Source organism: Solea senegalensis, linkage group LG9, assembly GCF_019176455.1.
Source record: "Solea senegalensis isolate Sse05_10M linkage group LG9, IFAPA_SoseM_1, whole genome shotgun sequence".
Lineage (NCBI taxonomy): Eukaryota > Metazoa > Chordata > Actinopteri > Pleuronectiformes > Soleidae > Solea > Solea senegalensis.
In genome coordinates this window covers 21,367,792-21,388,830 of record NC_058029.1, presented here as the reverse complement: position 1 = coordinate 21,388,830, position 21,039 = coordinate 21,367,792, and the positions used below count along the sequence as shown (strand labels likewise).

Below are 21,039 nucleotides of genomic sequence, written 5' to 3'. Positions count from 1 at the left end.
TGAGAAATCACTGCTTTACTGTTTGTTAAACATTTTATTCAGCAATGAACAAATTAGGTCCATTATGTCAAATATTTTATTCAGCATATTTATTAGAACATTTTAGAATACAACTTTGTTCATAGAGATAATGGCCACAGAAAAGAAAATTTGGCTGCATTTTTTAAAGATTAAACCATCATTATAAGAAATTATAGTTGCTTCTTTATAAATACAGCCAAAGAAGAAAACAATGGAAGGAGTGAGTGATGGCTTTTTCTTCTACCTAAAATGCATCCCTTTCTTACAGTGGAAAAAGTATGATGTAATTAACCTTAAAATAAAAAGATGTGCCATATTTTACATGTGAGGGCGGTAGTAGACCAGATCTTTCCAAATCCCTCCACAGCATCACTATCGATAACAAATCTGTCTTAGAGAGAGGGATCAGGAAGAAAACCACAGTAATACATTCACAACATGCTTTGAACACGCGCTGACCACGGGCCATCCACACCCTCTGCTGCTCTTTTCCTCTCCTCCCTCGTCCTCCCTCCTCTTCTCTACAGTCTCCAGGGTGCGTGAAACTCGGAGGCGGGTAGAGGAGTGCAGTGTGTCGTTTCAAAGTTTCGCATGTACTTCCGTGCCTGAGAGAGAAAGAGGAGAGAGGACGGAGGAGGAATGAGAATGAGAGGTGTGGGAGGGCAATGAAAAAACCCAGAAGTGCAGAGCTTGATTATATTAAGTTTGGTCTGTCTGGCTCAGTGCCTACAAATCTCGCCCATCTCTTAAGGGTTTACAAGGAGGTGAATCAAGTCCAATTCAGAAGGCATTACCAGGGGAGGGAAAGCATAGCATTAGCTGTAATTGATGGCACTCCTCTTGTTTGATGTTAAATGACTTCAATAAGCTGAGCGTGGTGAAATATATTACACCAGTCAACCTGAGAGCACAGGTGAGCTGGTTTCTATGGCAACCAGAAAAGTGTTTCTCAGTGGTAATGATGTCTGCGAGTAGCTGAGTTTTTGTTTTTTTTGAGTGCGAGAGAAGGGGGAGGGAAAGCCTACAGCAACAAAATTGGGTTTATTAGAGATACAGGAAATTAGACTTGAAGATGAAGGGAATCGCCATTAGAATATGGAAAAACTAGACGATAAAGACGACAGGTGGCTTCCCTTTGACCCAGACAGTGTCCACACGCTAAGACTGAGTGCAAGGTTACAACAGATTGTTTACTTACCAAGAAGAGAGCCAGCTGCCGCCTTCCCTCTAGAGTCATATCTTCACCTGGTAACAGTAAGGGAGTGAGTCGATACACAGACACTGAGGTGGTAGATGTAGCTCGGAGGACTGTGCCGTGTGCAGTCTTATTTTCCTAGTAAATGTGAAAGGACCCGGGGCTTACCAACGCTCCATGGAAACACCGCATCTCTGTCGGCCTGATAGGACTGCAGCACCGACACACACCAGTCATCGTCCACTTCATAACCGCTGTACACAGATGCTGCAGGGGCAAGAGTGAGGCGGCATTACATACACACTACTGCGTTTTATTTCCTCCCGTCATTAACTCTCTTTTACATAAACGTGACAAAGACAGAGAAACACACAAACCTTCCTCTAGGTGATTGGAGGCTCCCAGCCACTGCCTGACCACTCTGATTCCTTCATCTGTCATTATTTTGGGGTACCTGTGACAGGAACATAGCTTCACCACTTAAACATGTGTCACTCCATTAGTCCTAATAGACGGAGCGTATGCACAAGTTAGAAGATTGATGTTATACAGCATGAGACTCACCTGAACTGCAGCAGCTTGAGCAGCAAGTTGTTGCCTCTGTTGGACATGACGTCCTCTGGACCCCTGTAGAATAATACACACCGTACTGGTCAACAGTTTGCCTCTAAGAGCAGTCGTAAATAGTCATTTTTCAGTTAAGAAGCAGTAGGGTGAGCCCAGACATGGTGTTTTGTTTTTTTAATCTTTAGTCTTTATGCATCTATAGACATCTATAGAGCAGTGCTGCCTGTGACTGAGCAGATGGAGAGAGGGAGACATGCGGCAGCGAGCAGCTGATGGTTGATGCACTCCTAAGTCCTCCAGCTGATTCTGACAGAGAATTATGAACAAATGTAATAATATTTACCGCTCTGCTAGTTCTCCGTTCTTTTACGAGTACTCTAATAAATGTGTGTTTAAATCGGAGACTATCCCATTGCATCAGTGCGAGCACAGACAGATGGCCGGGATGGTTTTCTTTTGAATTTTAATTCTCTTAAAGAGAAAATTATGTTGTTTTTATGTTAGTAGTGACTGAAAAGACTAAGCACAAGGAACTGATGTGTTTTTCCACTCTGGTTTATCGTTTTATTTGTGTAAGTGGACGACGTTTGTTTGTTTCTAATGAGGTTAAATTCCCTTTTAATTTGCTTTGGCCAAATGAAATCAAGTATAAAGAATAAGTCTATCTACTGCTATTTTCAAACTTTTGGCGGAATATTCGCATCCATCGTCAATTTCAACTGTAGACAGTTGTTGAAAATACTGGATTTACTTGCACACACTGCACAGAATGGTAAAAAATGATGAGATGAATATTCTGTGCTTCTCTATATGAGATGATTCTGAACTGGACTGTGGAGACTTACGTTGTGGTGATGATCTCATCTTTAGTTCTCCTTATCAGCAGGACTGGTCCCTGGTACCTGAAGGAAGAGGAGGAAGTGTGTTAGTCATCAGCTGTTATCACTGTGAGCTATGAGATATTGTGTAATGTTCAATGATGCAGACTTTGACATTTATTACTGGTTTCACGACTAACAGACATCTCCCACTCACTTGAGAAGCTGATCTGCGTTGTTCAGGTTCATGTACTGTCTGACTGTGTGTTGGACCAACGGTCCTGAGGGAGAACAAACCGGTCACATGTTTAAACAAAACCATCCAATGCAAAACAACAGTGTTCACAACCTTAAACCTCTAGCACTCACTCCAGCTGTCAGGCATGACCTTTAGGGCCAGAGGCAGGAGGTCATCAAATGAAGCGTCCAGCACCAGTGACTGGACCTCTGGGTATGACATCGCAGCCCAACTGGCTGAAAAAGGAAGAAAACAAAGAGCAAGGATAAGAAGAATCAGGAAGGAAGGACGACATGTTTCACATAGACAGCATAACCAGTCCAGTGTGTAACATTATCAACCGTAAGTACTGTATGTAAGAGTAACATTGCTTTAAAATAAAACTTGTTTGATTTTCAATTTATCTGCACTTCAGGGCAAGGGCCTTGCTTTATGGAGGCCACCGTCCTGTGCCAACAGCTGCCAAAATGGAAGTGCAATACATGTTTTGAAGAAGAGGCTTACTGCAGAAATGAAGAACGGGCCAGCCACGTAAAGAAATGGCAGAGTAAACGGTTTGAGAGCATATTCTACATCCTATCTGGTATGTTCCATGATTTACTTGAGCAAGTGCGATAACCACTGTTTGTGTTGCCATCACCATTAGTTGTCAGTGATTCTTACACACTGGACCTTATAAATGTGACAGTCATGTGTAGTTGTGTGTACCTGTGAATCCTCCTATGGACCAGGCATATATGATAATTTCACTGAGCTGGAAGCCCAGTTGATGTGTTGCAAACTGGATCACAACATCCATGGCATTGGCCTCATTCTGAGGGAATGGTACTCCCTGGCAAAAAGATAAACAGTACAAATTTTCTTTTTGCATTTTTACAAAATGTCACAACAGACAAGTTACCTTTGATACAGATTTATAATATTTGAATTCCACCCTAAAGATCTAACCGACTGCACTTGCCCTCTTGTGCAACACTGCAGTGCTTAGCTGAAACCAGAATATCAACATACTGTTCTTCCCTACAGCGCTCTTTGCTCAGACTAAGTGAAGCAAAGGTACGCATGCACTGTAGCGCGCTGCTGGTTTAGCAATACATGCAGTACAAAATATGAAAGCACTGCTTACCGTACTCCCACCAAAGCCAGGGTGATTCCAGCCCAGCACAGAGTAGCCACCTGCAAAGCACATCAGCAAAAACTGCATCCATGATTCAAATTCAGAGATGTCAGCCTGATGGAAAAGTCGAGAAAAAAGTTGAAAATTCCTCACCCTCCAGTGGAGTGTTCATGCAGCCCACCTCATAGAAGCCTGCGTTCCCCTCACAGCAGATGACCTGTGACACAATTCATACATTTACATACAAGAACCATCTTTAATGTCACTTATGTTTTGTTAAATCCCAGAACAAGCCCAGGTCACAGGAACGACTAATCTCTGCAGACATTTACCAGAGTCCTGCCTCTCTGTCCTCCATCTTTCCGTCGATCCACAAACATGGTGTCGATCTCATTACCATCACAGGCCACTAGCTTGTTCCGTTGGCCATCAAACTGTGACGAAAGGAAGAGAATTGAACAAGGAACGATGATAGGTATTTGATTAAATGCGTACATACGGTGAACATGCTCATTAATTTACCTCTTCTATTAACTTGGCTTGGCCTTGCTGGAGCATGGGCCTCATGGCTTTCTGCAGTAAACCTACAGAACCAGGGTACAGCATTCTTCTCCCAAATGAGTGAACGATAAGATAGCTGCAGAGGAAGAAAACAGACATGAGGTCACTAGTAGTAACTAAATACTACTGTGTTTTGCTTGAAACATGGTGAAGTTCTTGAGACCATGCTGTTACCTGATGATGTGGCATGGAAGAGTGCGGACTGAGTGGAGGACACTATCTGCTGCTCCTCTTAATCTGGGCTCTGGCTTCAGCAGAGAGACGCCAGCCCTGGACAGTTTCCTGTCACACACACAGTCAAACGCTTACAATGAAACTGGTGAACCATTAAACGCCTGTGAGTGGATTTATTTAGTGTAATTGGCCTTTTGTACAGCAGCTTTCTTTTTGACAGGTTGTAGAGGGAAAATGACAAGTGCAAATAATCAAGTGAATCAAATGTCTGAGCTTCAGTTAGCTTTCTCAGTTTCAAAAAGCATGTTGGTTCACTGTCACACTGTTCTGACTTGGGCCTAGTCTATACGTAGATTTGTATTTATTTTCTCCCTCTGGTTTTAAAAATAATCCAGTCCACACATGCTAAGATCTCAAAAAAACATCTTTGTTCACATGGAAAACCACGGTTAAGTCACAAAGAACTGCTACCTGTCCCTGTAGGCAAACAGATAGCGTAGTTGAGCTATTCCTCAACATCACGTGATAATACAAAATGAACAAATCATCCGACGCAATTACACAATTCGCCTCAGGAAAACAAATGCAATGATGTCACAAATTGATATCAAACACAGGAGAAATCAGCACAGTGTTACATCACAAGCCCAACACTTAATCCTATACACTGTAAATGGAGCTTAAACCAAAGCTTGTATGTGTATGAAAGGCCAGACGGTGCACTTTTCAAAAACACTTACCTGCATAGAGACAGGGCCTTGAATTAAACATAGCCATCGTTAATGAGATCAGTAACACCTGTGTTTTTTTCTGTGTCAAAATGGCTGCTGTGCAGGTGACCCATTCACAGTGACTGCACTCAATGTGACAATCTACAAAGCTCTGTTTGGAAAAGCAGTGAACGGATAAGAGACCAAATACTCACGGAGTGCCCGCCTCTGTCCAGCTGAAATCTGAGGGCCAGTGCAAGAAGTCAAAGTCATAACATCTCAGCTTTTTCTTAAAAGAAAGCACAAACAATTTGTTAAGTTTAGATTTAGTGTTTTAAAAACAAATACAGTCCTAAGGGTGAGTACCTTATGTTTATGTTGCTTTGATCTCACCTTGTTTGCTGGTGTGTTGTTCTTTTTGGTTTCCTCAAGAATAGAGATAAACTGAAGATAGTCAGTGTTCCTCCATCTTTCCCATCCTGGGGGGAAAACAGAAAGAGGAAACACGAGTGGGGAAAAGAAAGTGAAAATAGCGACACAAGTATTGCAAAACTTAGTACACTTTGTGGTAGCAGATCTTGTGTAACTGGAATGTTAAATAGGTCATTGGCATGCATATATAGCATTATGTTAAAAAGGGTTACATTAAATTTGTGCAAATCTGACCAGTTTTTGAGTTCTGTGGGCTCACCTCTTAGAAAGGCCACTCCTAGAAGACACACCAGCACAGTTCCCACATACTGACTCACCGGAACCAACTTACTGCTGCAGATGTAACCTAAAAATAAATGACGCAATAAATGTACATAACCCCCACATGTCCACCAGGCTTGAGCCCCATTAATAATTACCAGCACAAAGATTTACAGTCCGACGTTTTCCCCAGAAGCATGTACATAGATCAATATCAGAAGCTCAATTATACATTAAGCAGTAGCACACAACCTCAAGTAATTACTTTCTATTGATGTGCAGTCTCACTGATTGATACACTTGAGTAACTTTATATTAATCTCACTTGTTGGACATCAGTACCAAAAACTCAACCCATAGTAGTAGTTTGTCTAACATTATAAAGCAAGAATGCCACCCAAGAAGAAAAACTTCTTAGACTAACAAAGCAGTCTTATGATTGATTCTACTCGCAAAGCTGTTTAACAGTTACAGGAGAAGGCCTTGGGAATAGAGTTGATATAATACAATCGACTGATGTTCACAGCCGATTTCCACTGCTGACCATTACACTGCTTTATTCTGTTTAGACCTGTTTACGTATGAAACCAAAACCTTTTCATTACAGCTTGATCTGAATCTTTGACTACATGATTTAATAGAAAGATAACATGATCAGCACAATGTTACTGTGCATGTACGTCAGCCAAGGATAACACTGAATTACCACCCAGTCCTAATTAAAACTTGATCTATACATCTTCTGCCCCTCTGAAACATCACCTCTTTAGTTTAAATATCAAAACTACTTTTACAACTTTGATCAGAAAATATCAGTAAATGTCACATTTACACAGAATGCTGCCAATCATATTAAATGTACATACATGTAACTGTAAGGGCAGCAAATCCTCACACTTGATGAGCTATTCGTAACAACCTATAAACCAAGGTCAACCAACCAATATGGGTTTCTCTATGGCTAATGCTGGAGCTGATATAAAGTAATATGATTTGTTTGAGCAGTTTTCGTTTTAGCTTCCCCAGATAAAACATCAAATTTTAACAAATGACATGTAACATTACGTATCTTAAATAAACATGTATTAAAACAACACTTGTGATCTGTATCTAATCTGCATTGTGTCTCTGCACTGCATTTATATTTTAAATAAGAATATATGAACTAAATAAAACACACAGTACAAGCTCTATTACATAATGTTTGCATGAAAAATAAAGTTTGTACAGTAAGCAGCATTTATTCAAGGTTCCAAGAAGACATTTGTATATAGGTAAGTAATAATTAGGTAAAAGCCAATATTATGATATGCAGTATCAGTGTAATACTAGTCAAAATTGCTGTGTCTGACAGCGGAAATAAAAAGACCCATCAAATCTAATATAAACCAAAAAGCCCTTAATATTCACATAAATGCTTCACTAGGCACAGGCTGTAAAATGAAAGCAAAAGAGGCGAGCAAGCTACCTGATAGCTCTACCACAATTGTACAATCTAGCATTAAAAACAGGCTTTAATAAGTGAACGGAATAAATGAACATACCTTTCCTGTACAGATAGCAGAGGAGGATAGGGGAACTGTAGTAGGACAGGGACCATATTGCTGAAGCCTGAGGAGTACACACGCACAATTTGACTAATTATCATTATTGTTAATACAATTATTTCTGTCCAGACCACCAGTCACAAGGATATACTGACCCAGCCAAGGATGCTGTCGGTGTGTTTCTCGAGACTCCTGGGTTGGTAGTTCCATCCCTGCAAACACAGAGGAAAGTGTTCCCACTATGAGCACTGCTGCGGCTAACGTTAGCTTAGCATGTGGCACTAACTGTCATGTAAATATAACCGGTAAACGGTTACAGCACACACTGTACAACGTCGCTTCTGTGAGACTTAACATATGCGCACGTTTCTCGTCATCATTCGTTCGTTTTCACGTCCTTTCTCTTCATGTCTTGACTTACTTTCACTCATTGGTACCTGCTTTCCAGCTCCCATTAGCACAACCTACCTGATGTCATTCCTAGACAAAGCTACATTTAGTCTGGCTGCAGCCGTGACGGTTTGAATAAAAACACACTGCACATGTGAACACAAAGTGTTGACTAGCGCTTGTCTTTCATTCATTCATTCATTCATTCATTCATTTATTGACAGTAAGTGTCACCGCGGCTGTGACTGCACCCCTTCAATAACGAACACCTGACACTTCCGGCCCGAAGCAGCACACAGGCTAATGTCATTAAATACAGCTCAATTTACACACTCGTTTGTCGTTAAACGGAAACAATAAGACAGACGAATATTCATACCCTTCTTCCCACTCGGCTCTCGGGTCGAGACTGGTCTGGTGAGCGGTGAATTCGTTGCAGATGAGGCCCTAAGACACAGCGTAACCACAGCCAGCCTGCCATTCTTCCACTAGTATGTCGACTACGGAAGCTTCTACTGACCATTAATCTCAAGCGCGAAAGGAAAAATATAGTAATAGTCATAATAATTAAAAACAAAACAAAAACTACCACAGCAATAACAAATTACCAACCACACATCAAAAACCACGTGTTTTAAGATTACGTGTGTGGTGAACATACATTTATTTAGTAATGTTATTGTCAAATGATATAATTTAGTCATTTGTCATTTAGTAACTGGAGCAAAGCACATTTACTACATTGTACATACGCTAAATATTTAATTTGGCTGAAAGAGAAAATTTATTATTACAAGTGCTGTATTATTGTACTTATCTAAAGCCTCTGAATTCTTCCACAACTGTTGACTGTTAAAAATTGCCTTAGATGTATAATACACTTGCCATTAAATACTTCAAAGGATAGTATTTTTTTTTAAGCAGGGGTGTATGAGGTTCTTATGTGCAGTCAGTGGGTTTTATACATTTGATAGCATTCAGCTTATTGTCTGTTTGGAAATGGGGATTGGAGAACAGGACACCATTTATGCATTGATCTGATGTGAACAGGGGACAGCAGAGAATATGTGTTGGAGCCCTTTTAAAAGAATATTTTCAGAGGTCAAGCAGAACACAACATTCATACATGCACAATGTACTTTTCCCATTTTTGACTGACTGCCTGTGTACAGAACATTTTTGGAAAAGGTAAACAGGTTTTTGCCATAAACCTCTGTCAGTGTGTTCCAGTTCCCCCATCTCTCTCCAAACAGACAACATGCTAAGCATGGTCTGGTTTATGAATCACAGACTATGCATAAAAACATCAAACACCCAATAAAAAACTTCTCCTACATAATAAAAGAATGAGATCTGGACAATATAATACAGAGACTGAAACACATAAGGAACAATTTAGAGCCTTGAGAGAAAATCTCTCTCCTCTTCTCAAAGCATGACATTAAAAAAAGCATTATTGATAATAATAATAATAATAATAATAATAATAATAATGATAAGTTAAAGAACAATAGCTAAGTATGTAACAATGAGAAAACAAGTGAGCCGTGTTTCCCCTGAAGCACAATATACTAACTCATACATTCAGTTGCAACTATTGTTTATAAAGCCCTTCTGTTGCAGATTGGAACTGAGCAGATGTGACAGCTGCATGAGGACGAGATGTGGGTAGGTGATCAGCTTTGACACTCCTCGCATCTGAAAACAGAGCAAAAAAAAGACAAACTTGTGCAAAAAAACTTCCACCCTCAAGTTTCTTTTATTCTTCCTTTAGCACAAACAGCCTACGCAGCAGCAAAGACGACAACAACAACAACAACAACAACGACAACAACAACACAATCAGCAAAAAGCTCTGCCTGTCAGACTCAGCACATGGAGTCATATCATGTCTCGATGCCAGTGTGATGTTGAGGCCAGTTTGATTGGTGAGTGTGAGAAGAATTGCTCGAGCGGATGAGTGACGGTGGAAACACACACACACACACACACACACATACACACAGTTCAGCATGCATAAACACACTCAGGTGATGCAAGGCCTTTTGCTTACCGCTCCAGTTCCTTATAGACATCATCCTCTCCTCTTGGCTTCAAATCCTGGTATAAGATGATAAGGAGAAAGGAAGACATGTAGTGTGGTGCAGTGAGGAGGACAAAGCAACAGATTCATGGCACTGAGGCCAGATTTATGTCTCTCCATTGTGTGATGAGATTGATTTGCTAATACCACTAATGTAAGTCTGACAGTTGATGTGCAGTGGGTTTATCTGAGAGAGAGGCCTGACAGATTGGTGAAGAAGAATAGCAGTGTGAAGTGAGACATATCCGATGACAGCTTGGGGAGGGTAGCAATCATCGGACTGAGTTGTCTGGATGCATTGATGTATCACAACGCTTCACACACACATGCACCACACCCCAGTTTGTGTGTTTATAATGTGCAGAGGATGGTACAGTAACTCACCATGTAGACCGAGCCCTGGGGAGGAGCCTGTTGGTAAGAGAGGAAAGGAAAACAAAGTGGTTTAATGAACAACAAATGACAGAGTGTTCAGGGAGGGTTGGGAAAACAAAAAGAGTTGGAAAGATGTCAGCAAATGGTATTTAGATACTGGAAATATCGGAATGCATACCTGTTTGACATCATCAAGATTCTCATAGATGTTCTCTACTTCACCAGAGGGGACAGACAGAGACTGCTCAATACCTGGGTGCAGGGAGGTAGTCATCAGAACAGTCTCTCACACACCACACTCAGTTGTACAGAGAGGAAAGAGGAGGGGGCAGATTCATTACAGCGACCCCAGAGGATGTCACGGCTCGCATCACTCAGTGGCAGCAGACAGGGGCCAGAGATGGACGGAACACACAAAACTGTCAAAGAAAGAAAACGCCGGAAGACTAACCGCGATCAGAAATTAGTTTCTGTCTCCATAGCAACGCACCAACAGCCACAGCAACCAGGGGCACCAGGAGTAATAAAGCAGAGAGAGAAGGGAGCATGGAGGGGGTGGCAACACCGACATTCACTACAAAAGAAAGAAAGAAAGAGAAAAAATATCAAGAATGTTTCCAAGAACAGTGCTAATGCAAAACTTGTGGAGCTCAGGATGTGTGTGCTTGAGACGCACACAAAAGATGGAAGTTATAGCTCCTCATCCCCCATGTTTGCTCCTTTGTTCATAAGGGGGTGGCCTATTCTTTACATGAACACTCCAAGAAATATTTTAAAGATGAGTTGCAGTTGAGCTGTTTTCAATATATTGCACACATTTACATCATGCTGCTGTCAATTACACACAGTGAAAAAGCCCGGAAATCCAGGCTCTCCCAGACACAGTGAACAGTCTCTACAACAGTTCAATAAACATCCATTTGACAGAATCCCGGTCTAGACAGGAAACGCAATCCATTTGAACTGTAGACAAAAAGAAAAAAGGCAGCAAATGCTGTCAGGTCATTACACAGACCCAAAGCAAATGTCACTTTTGATCCAAGTTTTTGCACATTTTACCTTTTCTCTGTTCCCTTTAGAAATGTGCTGTCCATATTGTAAGGACAGATTTTTGCCTAGCTCTAGCAACAAAATCAACTTCTATCTGCAATAACCTTGGCATATAAATGCAGTATTTTCGTGTCGCAGCATTTATTATGCTGAGAGTTCATAGCGTACCATAGTTAATAAATGTCTTATTACTGTTTATAATGAGTAAACTGTTTCCAAAAGGAGACTACAAGTGTCTTAAAAAACAAAAATAAACATGTTAGTTACTTTCATTAACAGAATGCTTATAAGAATCAGATTGTGAGTGTAAAATAAAGGGTTTCCTTCACTTCAAACTGATTAGAACAGTGTAAATAGAACTAAACAACAGGTGAATCACCATCATGACAAACCACTCACAACTAAACCATTATCCCACTCTAGTCTCACTCTAAACACATTTTGTGGGAAGAGCACACACTCGTGATCAGCCTTATCAGGTTTGTTTGTATAATGAGGGTGACATCAGGCTTGTAAAACATCACCACAGGGCGACATGCGAGGGGGGGCGGCGGGGGGGCGCTTGTTTCCACAGTGACGGCTGTAATTTACTGCACCTGAGTGAGCGCTCTGTCACTGCTCACACAGTGCAGAGCTATTAGATCTGTCAGAGAGCTTAGGGTTACAAAAGAAAAGAGAACCAAACAAAAACTAACCATCAAGATAAGATAAGATATCTTTATTGTCATTGTGCATGTACAATGGAATGCTGTTGGAGCAAACAACCCCAGATGCCTAAGTGTACAATATGTGTGTATAATACAATATGTGACCTTATTTAAATAACATAAATAAGGTCAAATAAATGTAATATATGCACAGATTGCTATGGACATTATAAATACACTGATATTTGCAATAAATGTAAATAATATATAAAGTAACTAACAACAGTTGGTGACAGGTGACACCAGTACTCTTTTGTGCAGCTATCTTCATTTGAGGTTGTCTAATGGACAGAAACCTGGCAGAAAGTCCTCTCACGCATTCTCATCAACTTTCCACAAATTTTGTTTGTGAAAGAGTTGGCCCCGGGGCTTCACCTTAGCCCCTGTGCTGCAGCTTCAAACTAATCAATCATTATGTGCTGTGTGAGGTGTAATTGATTAGTGAGTATGTGTCGAGGTTGCTAATGGAATACTGCAGTGAGTGCTGACCCCAAGACTGACCTGTACTGTTCTCCATGCCAATTTTAACGCATGAATTATGGTAATTGAGTGCAGTGAAGTGAGGGATAAATTCCCCTAGTTTCTCTCTCTCTCGCTCTCTCTCTATCTCTCTCTCTCTCTCTCTCTCCCCCCATCACTGGTGTTCTCTACTTCTTCTCCAGCTCATCTCTTTCATCTGGTTTGATCTGAGTCAGTGTGATTGTAAAGGAAGGTGACTGATAAAGAGGCACAGCAAAGAACTGTTAACATGCTTTGCAAACAATAGGCTAAGTTTCTATTGGACAACGTCCCTGACATTTGAAGTATTTGTGTGTCACAATGATTGCTTGATTTCTTTGCATTTGTTGAACTGAAAAGAAATGACATTTCTGTTTTGACAGGAATGAAGTTGTGTAGCGTTGTTTTAACGTCTATTCCTGGTGCTGAAGTCAAAATTCTCCAGGAAACATTGGACAAATGTGACACTTGTCATTCAATTAAGATTTGGTTTTCTGATCCAACCATCCTTATGGTCGTACCATCAGTGGTGCATTGAGTTATGGAGAGTGAACTTGTGTCTTGTAAGGGATTCATTCAACTGTCATATCCTCCTGTGCCTCCCCACCAGCCCCCAATACAATAAGCCTGAATAATTTAGTTTTTGTGGGGAGAGATGTCCTTAGGTCCTGTCTTCTTATATTTGCACATCACCTGGGTGAGTGTGATGAGAAAGCTCCTAGCATTTATGTTTTATATTTCATAGAGGTGGAAGTTAAACAGAGTATTAGAACTGTGGTGGATTTATATGAATATATATTACAAGACTGATTTATGCTGGAATTATCTGCAAAGCAAAATCTTGTTAGACAGACCTGTTGACTTTCCTGAAGGAAACTAGGAAAGAGCTTTTGCCTCTTTAAACTGTGTAACATGAGTTTATTTGTATATGTGGCTCACATGCACATACAGTACTGTACAAAAGTGACGACCGTACATATTTATTTTTCTGCCTCTCTATTAAGATACAATCAACTGCAGGAGATGTGCTGAAATAAATGGCTATTTTAAAAAAAACAATTTTTCAGAGCAAAATGGCTATTACAGGTAAAATCAGGGCCTCCCTTTGAAGCTTTTCCCAGAAAATTCACTTTAGATTTAATCTGTGTTTTATTTCTTTCATGGTCCCATACTGCCTCTATAATGTCCAGGTCTGAACTCTAATGTCGGTGCATGACGGTTGGTGTTGTATCAGCTGTTTTTTCCCTTCCAAATATGGTTCCACTGCATTACCAATGTGCTTGTGATTGCTGCCATGTTGAAAATCAAAAACATTCCCAATCGAGCACTTTCCAGAGGGGATGGTAGAAATGACCATTTGATTACGTTTCAACCTCTTTATTATAATAAAACCAGTAAATGCAGGACATATGTATGCAGTATCAAAAAGAAAAAGAAAAACATCTAGCTAAGTGGCCTTCATACAGTCCAGACCTGAATATTATAAAGGCTGTGTGTGATCAAGAAATAAAAGGCTAAATCTAAAGAAGAACATTGGGTACGGCTGAAAGAAGCCTGCACGGTAAAACATACGAGTACATCTTTTAAGAAAATGTAAGAAATAGTGAGATAGTGCCAAGGTAAGTCATACCAAATACTGACTTGCCTGTAAAAGCCATTCTGTTCATTTTATTTATTCCTGTTTGGTTGTATCAGTCTAAAGAGATTGGAAAAGAAACATGGATGGTCATCACAATTTTTCTACAACAGCAAACCTGTTGGCGGCCTGAGACCCGACCGTCATCCACATTGTGGTTCCTGATTGCCACTGAGTTACAAGTCAGCCAGGATTGCTGATAATACAATACACTGTTAATGAAGACATCTGAGAACAGAAAAGTGGAACCTCACCCTTTTCCCCATCTTTAGGGGGCAGTGTGACAGTGTGTGTTGCCCAAATGGTCGGTCCTTTTTTCATATTTATGGTGCAGGTGTAGTTTCCAGCTGTGTCAGAGGTGACTGGTAAGGGCACAGAGGTGGTGATGATGCCTGGTGTAACACTCGAGCACTCCAGACGCCGATTTTTGTCCTGGTAGGTCCAGATGGCACGTTGTACGTGGGGCACCGCAGAGTACTTGCACGTCAACTCCAGCCTTGAGGATGAACGACTGGCCTTAACTGTTGATGCGATGCAGAGTAGGGGGAGGGTGGAGGAGGAAGGGACATTTTGACGATGAAGAAATGGAGAGAAACAGAGAGGTGGATGTGTGAGTGAAAAAGACAGGCGGGGGAAGAGAAATGTCAGGATGAGAAAGTGAGTTAAAGGGTAGTGTGTGAATATAGAAAAGGCCAAGGACAGATGGAGAGTAATGCGGTATAGGGGGAAGTGATATAAAAAAACAAAAAAACAATTCAGTGGAGGGTCAGAATAATATATATTCATTAAAGTGATTTGCTGCTAATGCATTGGTTGACTGTGACTGATGCTTAGTGTCTCATCAAACTGAAATGAGAATCCATCTGGGTGTAATCAAGCTCCACAGACTCTCACACACGCACACATAAAAACACACTCATTTCAACCTTGATTAGTGTGATCAGTGAGGGCCACCTACAGCCTTGGTGGGAGGGCAGCAGTTATAATCACACATAATGATACTTATAATGAGGTGGGGTAAAAATATAGCATCACATGATTGGTGTGTGGGTGGATGTGTGTGTGTGTGTGTGTGTGTGTGTGTGTGTGAGGGATGCAGATGTGTGAAGCAGGGTGACAGTGACAGTGACGGATCGGCTGGTCACGTCTGGGCAGCTGTGATGGATGCCAGTGGGACTGTGATTAGTAAAGCTTTCCAAGGCCGCCATGACAGGGCATTGTATGTGTATGAGTGTGTATGTGTGTTAGATTCTGTGTGTGTGTGTGTGTGTGTGTGTGTGCAAATGTATTCTGTGCAAAGGGTGAGAACTCCCCAAGGTGTGCGCATAAAAATCAACAAGTGCTCATTTCCTCCTCTTTAAATGTATGAATTGAGCAAATGTTGCATTTCATGAGCAATTTTGAGGATGTATTCATTTTATTATGTGACATTTCACCAATGTCCATGTGAAATTCTCATTTTGTTTCCCCCACATAAATCCCAGTGGATGCTGTGTGGTTGCAATGCACAGCAGGCAGGACGTGAGAAATCCTCTGCTTATTGTCACCATGCCATCCTTTCATTTTGCCACTGTCCATTTAAAGGAACAGTTTTTGGGTTGTTTTTTTCTGCTTTCTTGTAAAGAGTAAGTAAGGTAAGCCTATTAATCAACAGGGTACATTTCATTTGTTTAATTATAAGCATTAATCATGCCAATAAATGTGAAACTATTTAGGATAAGCTACATGCCGTAATTAGATCCTGGCAAACAACCAGCAACTGTATGAACAGATAAGTGGTTGCAACGTGCAAGTTGTTTGTGTGAAGATTAAAGAGCGCTTCACTGTGTGTATTTTTCAAAGCCAAACTAAATGTTTCAGTCAGTAAAGTCAGTAAGCTTCACTTCCTGTTTCTATAGCTCATATATATGTGTATATACATGTGTATATATATATATGTACAGTATAGCATGAAGCATCCTACTGATCTCTACCTTTCAGCACGCTGAGCACTGTCCTCTGACTGAAAGGATTGTCATTTTCGAACACCTCGCACGCGTAGAGGCCGCCGTCACTGACGTCAGGCGTGAGCAGAAAGGAGAAGCTCCCAGCCTCTGCGTTATAGGGTGGGCCAGCGAGCTTGAGTCTCCTGCTCTTCTCATTCATAAAGCTGGAATCCCTCCAGCGATCATACTCATAGACACGCTCCATTTTACTTATGTCTCCAGGTGTCCAGAACAGCTGGACAAAGTCGCCCTGGACATCAGGACACTTCAGGTTTAAGGACATCTGTTCCTGTGTGGCAGTGGAGATCTCATGGTCTGCAGGCAACAAGTGAAGAGGGAGGATAAACCAGAATGATTGATGGATAGATGGAGAGGAAGATGTCACACAGGGGCAGATTTAAAGATACGCCATTGAAGAGAGACATAATGACATGGAATTTTGAATAAAATGGGAGACAATGAAAAGTGAGGGAAAGGCAGCCTAAACAGAATATTGAGTAGGGGAACCAAGATAGGGGAAAAAATTCTCCAACAATAGGGATTAGGTTCTTATATGCTGAGATACTTAGTCTTGGTCCTGCATTCTCTGCTCTGCCTGATTATCAAGCTGCTGACACAGGACTTTAATACTGCTTGTGCTACCAAGTCACTCACAGTGCTTTACATCAACGAATGAGACAACTTTGTCAGCTGTGGAGAGAAAGGAGAAGAGAGAAAAAAATGAGAAAAAGGAGGAAAAAAAACCCCAAAACAAAAACCTAAATTATGAATAATACATACACATTGCAATATAATATTCACAGGAGGACTGGCTGAATTTTAGTGCAGATCTACAGTAGATGTTTGAATCTTGAAACTCTGCTGTAAAAGTAAATACTTTGAAGAACTGTAGCTACAGGATGCTTAAATAAATAATGCTGCAGCCGAACTTTCTGGCCCAGATGCCCTCTTTACACTGTAAACAAAAGCAGCAACATACGTATTCTATTCCTCAGTATTTCAACATTTCTCTTCTTCTGGTCAGTCTTACCAATGGTGACGTTCACATTGAATGTAAAATGAGTGCTGCTGCTGTTACCCCAGGGGTAAACTGTGCAGACGTAGATTCCACCATCACTGCTCTGGACCCGTGGCCGTTTAGTCACTGTGGCCACGTTTGCTATTTTCTCACTCTTCAGTAACAAGCCTCCAGGTGATGTCCAAGTAATTTTGGTGATGGCAATGTTGGGATAAACACTGGCGTTCATACGTAGGGTGCTATACTGAGGAATGACCGGAGATGGGAGGATGGAGACTGTTGATGACAACGGACAAAGGAAATCAGTGGATCGGTAGATAAATACGTGCTGAACGGAGGAAGGAAGAAGGAAGGTTGACTTCTTTTCTACCTGTAAGGATAGCTAGGAGGATAATCCTCTCTTTCAGTTTCCTCTCCTGCTGCTTGATCAAACATGAGTAGAGACCTCCGTCCTCCATTTTGGGGGAAAACATCAGAGAGAAAACCCCAGTATCCTGAAAGTTTGGGTCAGTCAGTCGCATGGATGCCTTCGAGGCGCCACCAGAGAACTCCTTCCTTTCATTAGCTGAGAGAACCAATTTCCATTCACTGGCACCATGAAGTGACTTCACCATCCAGTTTATGGACACAGCACCTCTCACTGTTGTATCAGTACAGACCAAGGTGGCAGGCAAACCCTCTCTAGCCACCACAACATCATTCCATTCTAAAGTAGAGAGTACATAAAAGTTTTGCATTATAGAATGTGAAGTATTTTGTTGAGAAGAATTGCATTGCTTGACGGGTTCTGTTTTCAGAGGAAGGATGCAGTTACATCACTTCTGTTCATGAAGGCCAAACAGAGGCAAAATGTAGCTGTTAGTGCAGCATTGAATCCCATTCAAGCAATATTCACATGCTAATATGGTTATTATAAGAGTTATCTGCATCATAATTGTACCCTTGAATTTGCGCAGGCCACAGAAAGATCCCTTCTTTGAGCAGTTTTGACGTGAACGATGTGAGACAAAAACCCAGTCCTGTATTCATGTAAAAATGTTTTCTGGAGTTCAGCTGAGGCTCATTTGTGGCCTTTAACATTCAGAGTGAGTGTTATCAAATAGATGATCTTATTCCTGTTTTTGCCAAATTCCATTTTTGTTTCCCTGGACAGCCCTTTCATGCTAAGATGCACCAGATGGACAAGTAACAGAAAGTGAAATATTTGCATGGACGTAACTGTACATGATTTATCTAACAAGTAACAGTATATGTATGTTAACTTTAGCTGTCTTTTCTTCATGGGTTTACATTAAAGTCCCTCCATCCGTCCATTCATCTTCTACCGCTTTATCCTCCACATGAGGGTCGATGGTCAATCTAGAGTTTCCACTTGACTTAATCCCCATATTGCATGTGGACTGTGGGAGGAAACCGGAGAAAACCCACGCACTCACAGGGAGAACATGCAACCTCCATGCAGAAAGGCCTACATTAAGTCACTGAAGAAAAAAATGAAAAGTCTTTGCAGAGAAGAACAAAAATCACAAAAAAATGTTTTCTTTAGGTCCCTCCATAAAATGATGAAGTTCTGTTCGTGTATGATCATTTGAATCAGAGAAACAGGTTCATTCATGCTTGCTAATCTAAACCTGCCATTAGCTGCATAATTATCCCCCCCTTTCCTGTTAGAGCAGTAGAAATGAAATTACAGAAAGCATTTCATACCTGTGTTGCTGACACGAGAGGAATGCACCACAAATGAAGAAACAAGCATACAGGTGAGAAACGCAGTCTCCATCACACATTTATACCAGCACCAGCTGTCTCTCCAACACTGTGACCTTTCTAACGTCTCTCCAGTGGACAAAGTATTGTTAATTTTCCTACAGTATTACCAGTGTCCCTGACTGACGTGTTCACAAATGTGTCGCACTTTCAGCCCAACAGGATGTGACTCGACAGACACTGGGATAATCAGCAGGAAAAGCCTGTTGGTTTTGTGTGTTTGTGAGTGTGAGTGAGGCTGATAAACTACATCTACCAAACACTTCACAGATGAAATTCTGGCCGATTTGCTACAGTACGTCTGACCCTGACATTTATTCTCACAAAAGGACGGGCCATGTATTCCTGTGTATGACACTGTGAGAGTGAAATTGAGAAAAGGATGTGATTAGCAGAAAGACGAGGATTGAAGGAGATGAAAAGGCGAGAAAAAAAAGACTTTGGGTTAGTGTGGGTGCACAGTAACCCCTCGGCAACTTGTCTTTACATCCCATAAACGTCTTTAATTAAGCTAAAGGTATTATCAGCTCCTCTGAGCATCATTACAGATTTTTCCATAATTACCATTGGGTGAATGGAGGTGGTGAAGAGGGACAACGGGGGGAAGAGAGAGAGAGAGAGAGAGAGAGAGAGAGCAGCACAGTACAGTGGGTGTCTAATGACAGGGAAAGAGAAAAAATGGAGAGCAGAGATGTGAAGGGAGAGGTGCTCAGACAGAACGAGAAAACCCATGGAAAGGAAAGTATGAGAGAGTATTGCAGGGGGACAGACGAGGGAGTGAGACTTCAAAGAAGCCTGTGGCTGGTGACACGGAGTGCGCCACTGATCCTGTGGCCCCTCCTCCATGGGTAAATAATCACCATAAGCCTTGGCTCTGCCTAATGAATCCACTGCCAATGAGCTAATATCTGTTAACTGTGTGCTTCATTATCACTAGCCACAGACCCCCGGAGAGCATGAGGATGGAGGACAGGATGAATAGCAGTGAGGAGTGAAGGACAACTGGACAAAGGAAATCGAATGACATGGGTAGAGGGAAGGAGGGAGGGAGGGCTGAAGGAAGGGAGGAAAGTGAAGAGTAAATAAAGGAAAAATGTAAAGGCTGGGATGTGGTATAAGTTAAGTGGGTGGTAGGTGGAAAGTGGAAGGTGTGAAGGTCGATTTGCTATGGCTATGAAAAATGGATGAAGGAAAAGGAATGAAATTCTCTATTTGGAGGTCCACGTTATTTGAAGCTCCTTATTCTGCCATGAACATACCATGGTACAGTTTAGCCGTGTGTTACGGGTGGTCCCTCCCCTCTGACTCTCTACATCAGTGTGTGGCTGCAAATGAACATGTGGCGACGTCAAGTGCTGATGGAATCTGACGTTTCATTTGCACAGCAGATTCACACAGGGAATATATATACAAAACACAGTCTACACATTTCATTTACAAAATTTGACTCCACCTCTGATCCTCACTGTGTTTCCAGCTCTTCAAAATTGTAGAGTTTAGAAAGAAAGCAGCGATGCTGATGAGGCATTTGAAAGTGGAACAGAACGGAGGAAACAGTGTAAACTGTGGATGTAATTACACTGGCTGCAAAAACACTTGGGTGCAGGGATTAGACCTCTAAACCAGATAATGCCTCAGCCATGTTTGCACCCCATGTTCTAGTAGAAAATGTGTCAAAATGAATTGCAAGTTGTAATATTATTGTAAAACAAAAAACCCAAACAAATCAAAGACTCTTATCACAAATAGACATGACATTAATGAAGGCAGAGGACAGACATGTAAAGCACTTTGCTTCAGTCACTGCTGTGTGTGTTTGTTTTCGTTGATGCTGTCTGTATTTGTGTGTTATTAAACCATTATCCAGGGTCACTGCCTCCTACACTACC

The 21,039-nt window shown here is 41.3% G+C and overlaps 2 protein-coding genes across 3 annotated transcripts; both read right to left on the bottom strand.

Annotated features, from left to right (window-relative positions):
• Window positions 1-58: 58 nt before the first annotated feature.
• On the bottom strand, window positions 59-8,642 carry abhd16a (abhydrolase domain containing 16A, phospholipase). The gene is made up of 20 exons (XM_044033504.1): window positions 8,411-8,642; window positions 7,797-7,853; window positions 7,639-7,705; window positions 6,093-6,179; window positions 5,795-5,880; window positions 5,617-5,690; window positions 4,692-4,799; window positions 4,479-4,593; window positions 4,289-4,390; window positions 4,110-4,173; window positions 3,966-4,015; window positions 3,548-3,671; window positions 2,971-3,075; window positions 2,819-2,882; window positions 2,629-2,685; window positions 1,781-1,843; window positions 1,594-1,670; window positions 1,385-1,483; window positions 1,220-1,266; window positions 59-626 (listed from the first exon to the last, which is right to left on the bottom strand). Exons 1-20 carry the CDS (start codon window positions 8,591-8,593, stop codon window positions 543-545), a joined length of 1,713 nt encoding a protein of 570 aa, XP_043889439.1. The 5' UTR covers window positions 8,594-8,642; the 3' UTR covers window positions 59-542.
• Window positions 8,643-8,769: 127 nt separating this feature from the next.
• Window positions 8,770-19,274, bottom strand: g6fl (g6f-like). 2 transcript variants are annotated; one of them, XM_044033507.1, is made up of 11 exons: window positions 19,091-19,274; window positions 17,754-18,089; window positions 17,396-17,659; window positions 17,020-17,055; window positions 16,354-16,680; window positions 14,635-14,901; window positions 10,941-11,063; window positions 10,668-10,741; window positions 10,499-10,525; window positions 10,085-10,131; window positions 8,770-9,729 (listed from the first exon to the last, which is right to left on the bottom strand). In XM_044033507.1, exons 1-11 carry the CDS (start codon window positions 19,161-19,163, stop codon window positions 9,708-9,710), a joined length of 1,596 nt encoding a protein of 531 aa, XP_043889442.1. In that variant the 5' UTR covers window positions 19,164-19,274; the 3' UTR covers window positions 8,770-9,707. The 2 variants fall into 2 exon arrangements, with proteins under 2 accessions (XP_043889442.1, XP_043889443.1); XM_044033508.1 differs by lacking the exon at window positions 14,635-14,901.
• Window positions 19,275-21,039: the final 1,765 nt, after the last annotated feature.

Excerpts from the sequence above, each read along its gene's own strand:
- g6fl (XM_044033507.1), bottom strand. The coding sequence starts at position 19,163 with ATGGAGACTGCGTTTCTCACCTGTATGCTTGTTTCTTCATTTGTGGTG. Across the intron at positions 17,660-17,753 it reads CCTCCTAGCTATCCTTACAG|TCTCCATCCTCCCATCTCCG; the intron begins GTAGAAAAGAAG and ends TGTCATCAACAG. Across the intron at positions 10,526-10,667 it reads ATCTTGATGATGTCAAACAG|GCTCCTCCCCAGGGCTCGGT; the intron begins GTATGCATTCCG and ends TCTTACCAACAG.
- abhd16a (XM_044033504.1), bottom strand. The coding sequence starts at position 8,593 with ATGACTATTACTATATTTTTCCTTTCGCGCTTGAGATTAATGGTCAGT. Across the intron at positions 2,686-2,818 it reads AACGCAGATCAGCTTCTCAA|GTACCAGGGACCAGTCCTGC; the intron begins GTGAGTGGGAGA and ends CTCTTCCTTCAG. Across the intron at positions 1,844-2,628 it reads GATGAGATCATCACCACAAC|GGGTCCAGAGGACGTCATGT; the intron begins GTAAGTCTCCAC and ends ATTATTCTACAG.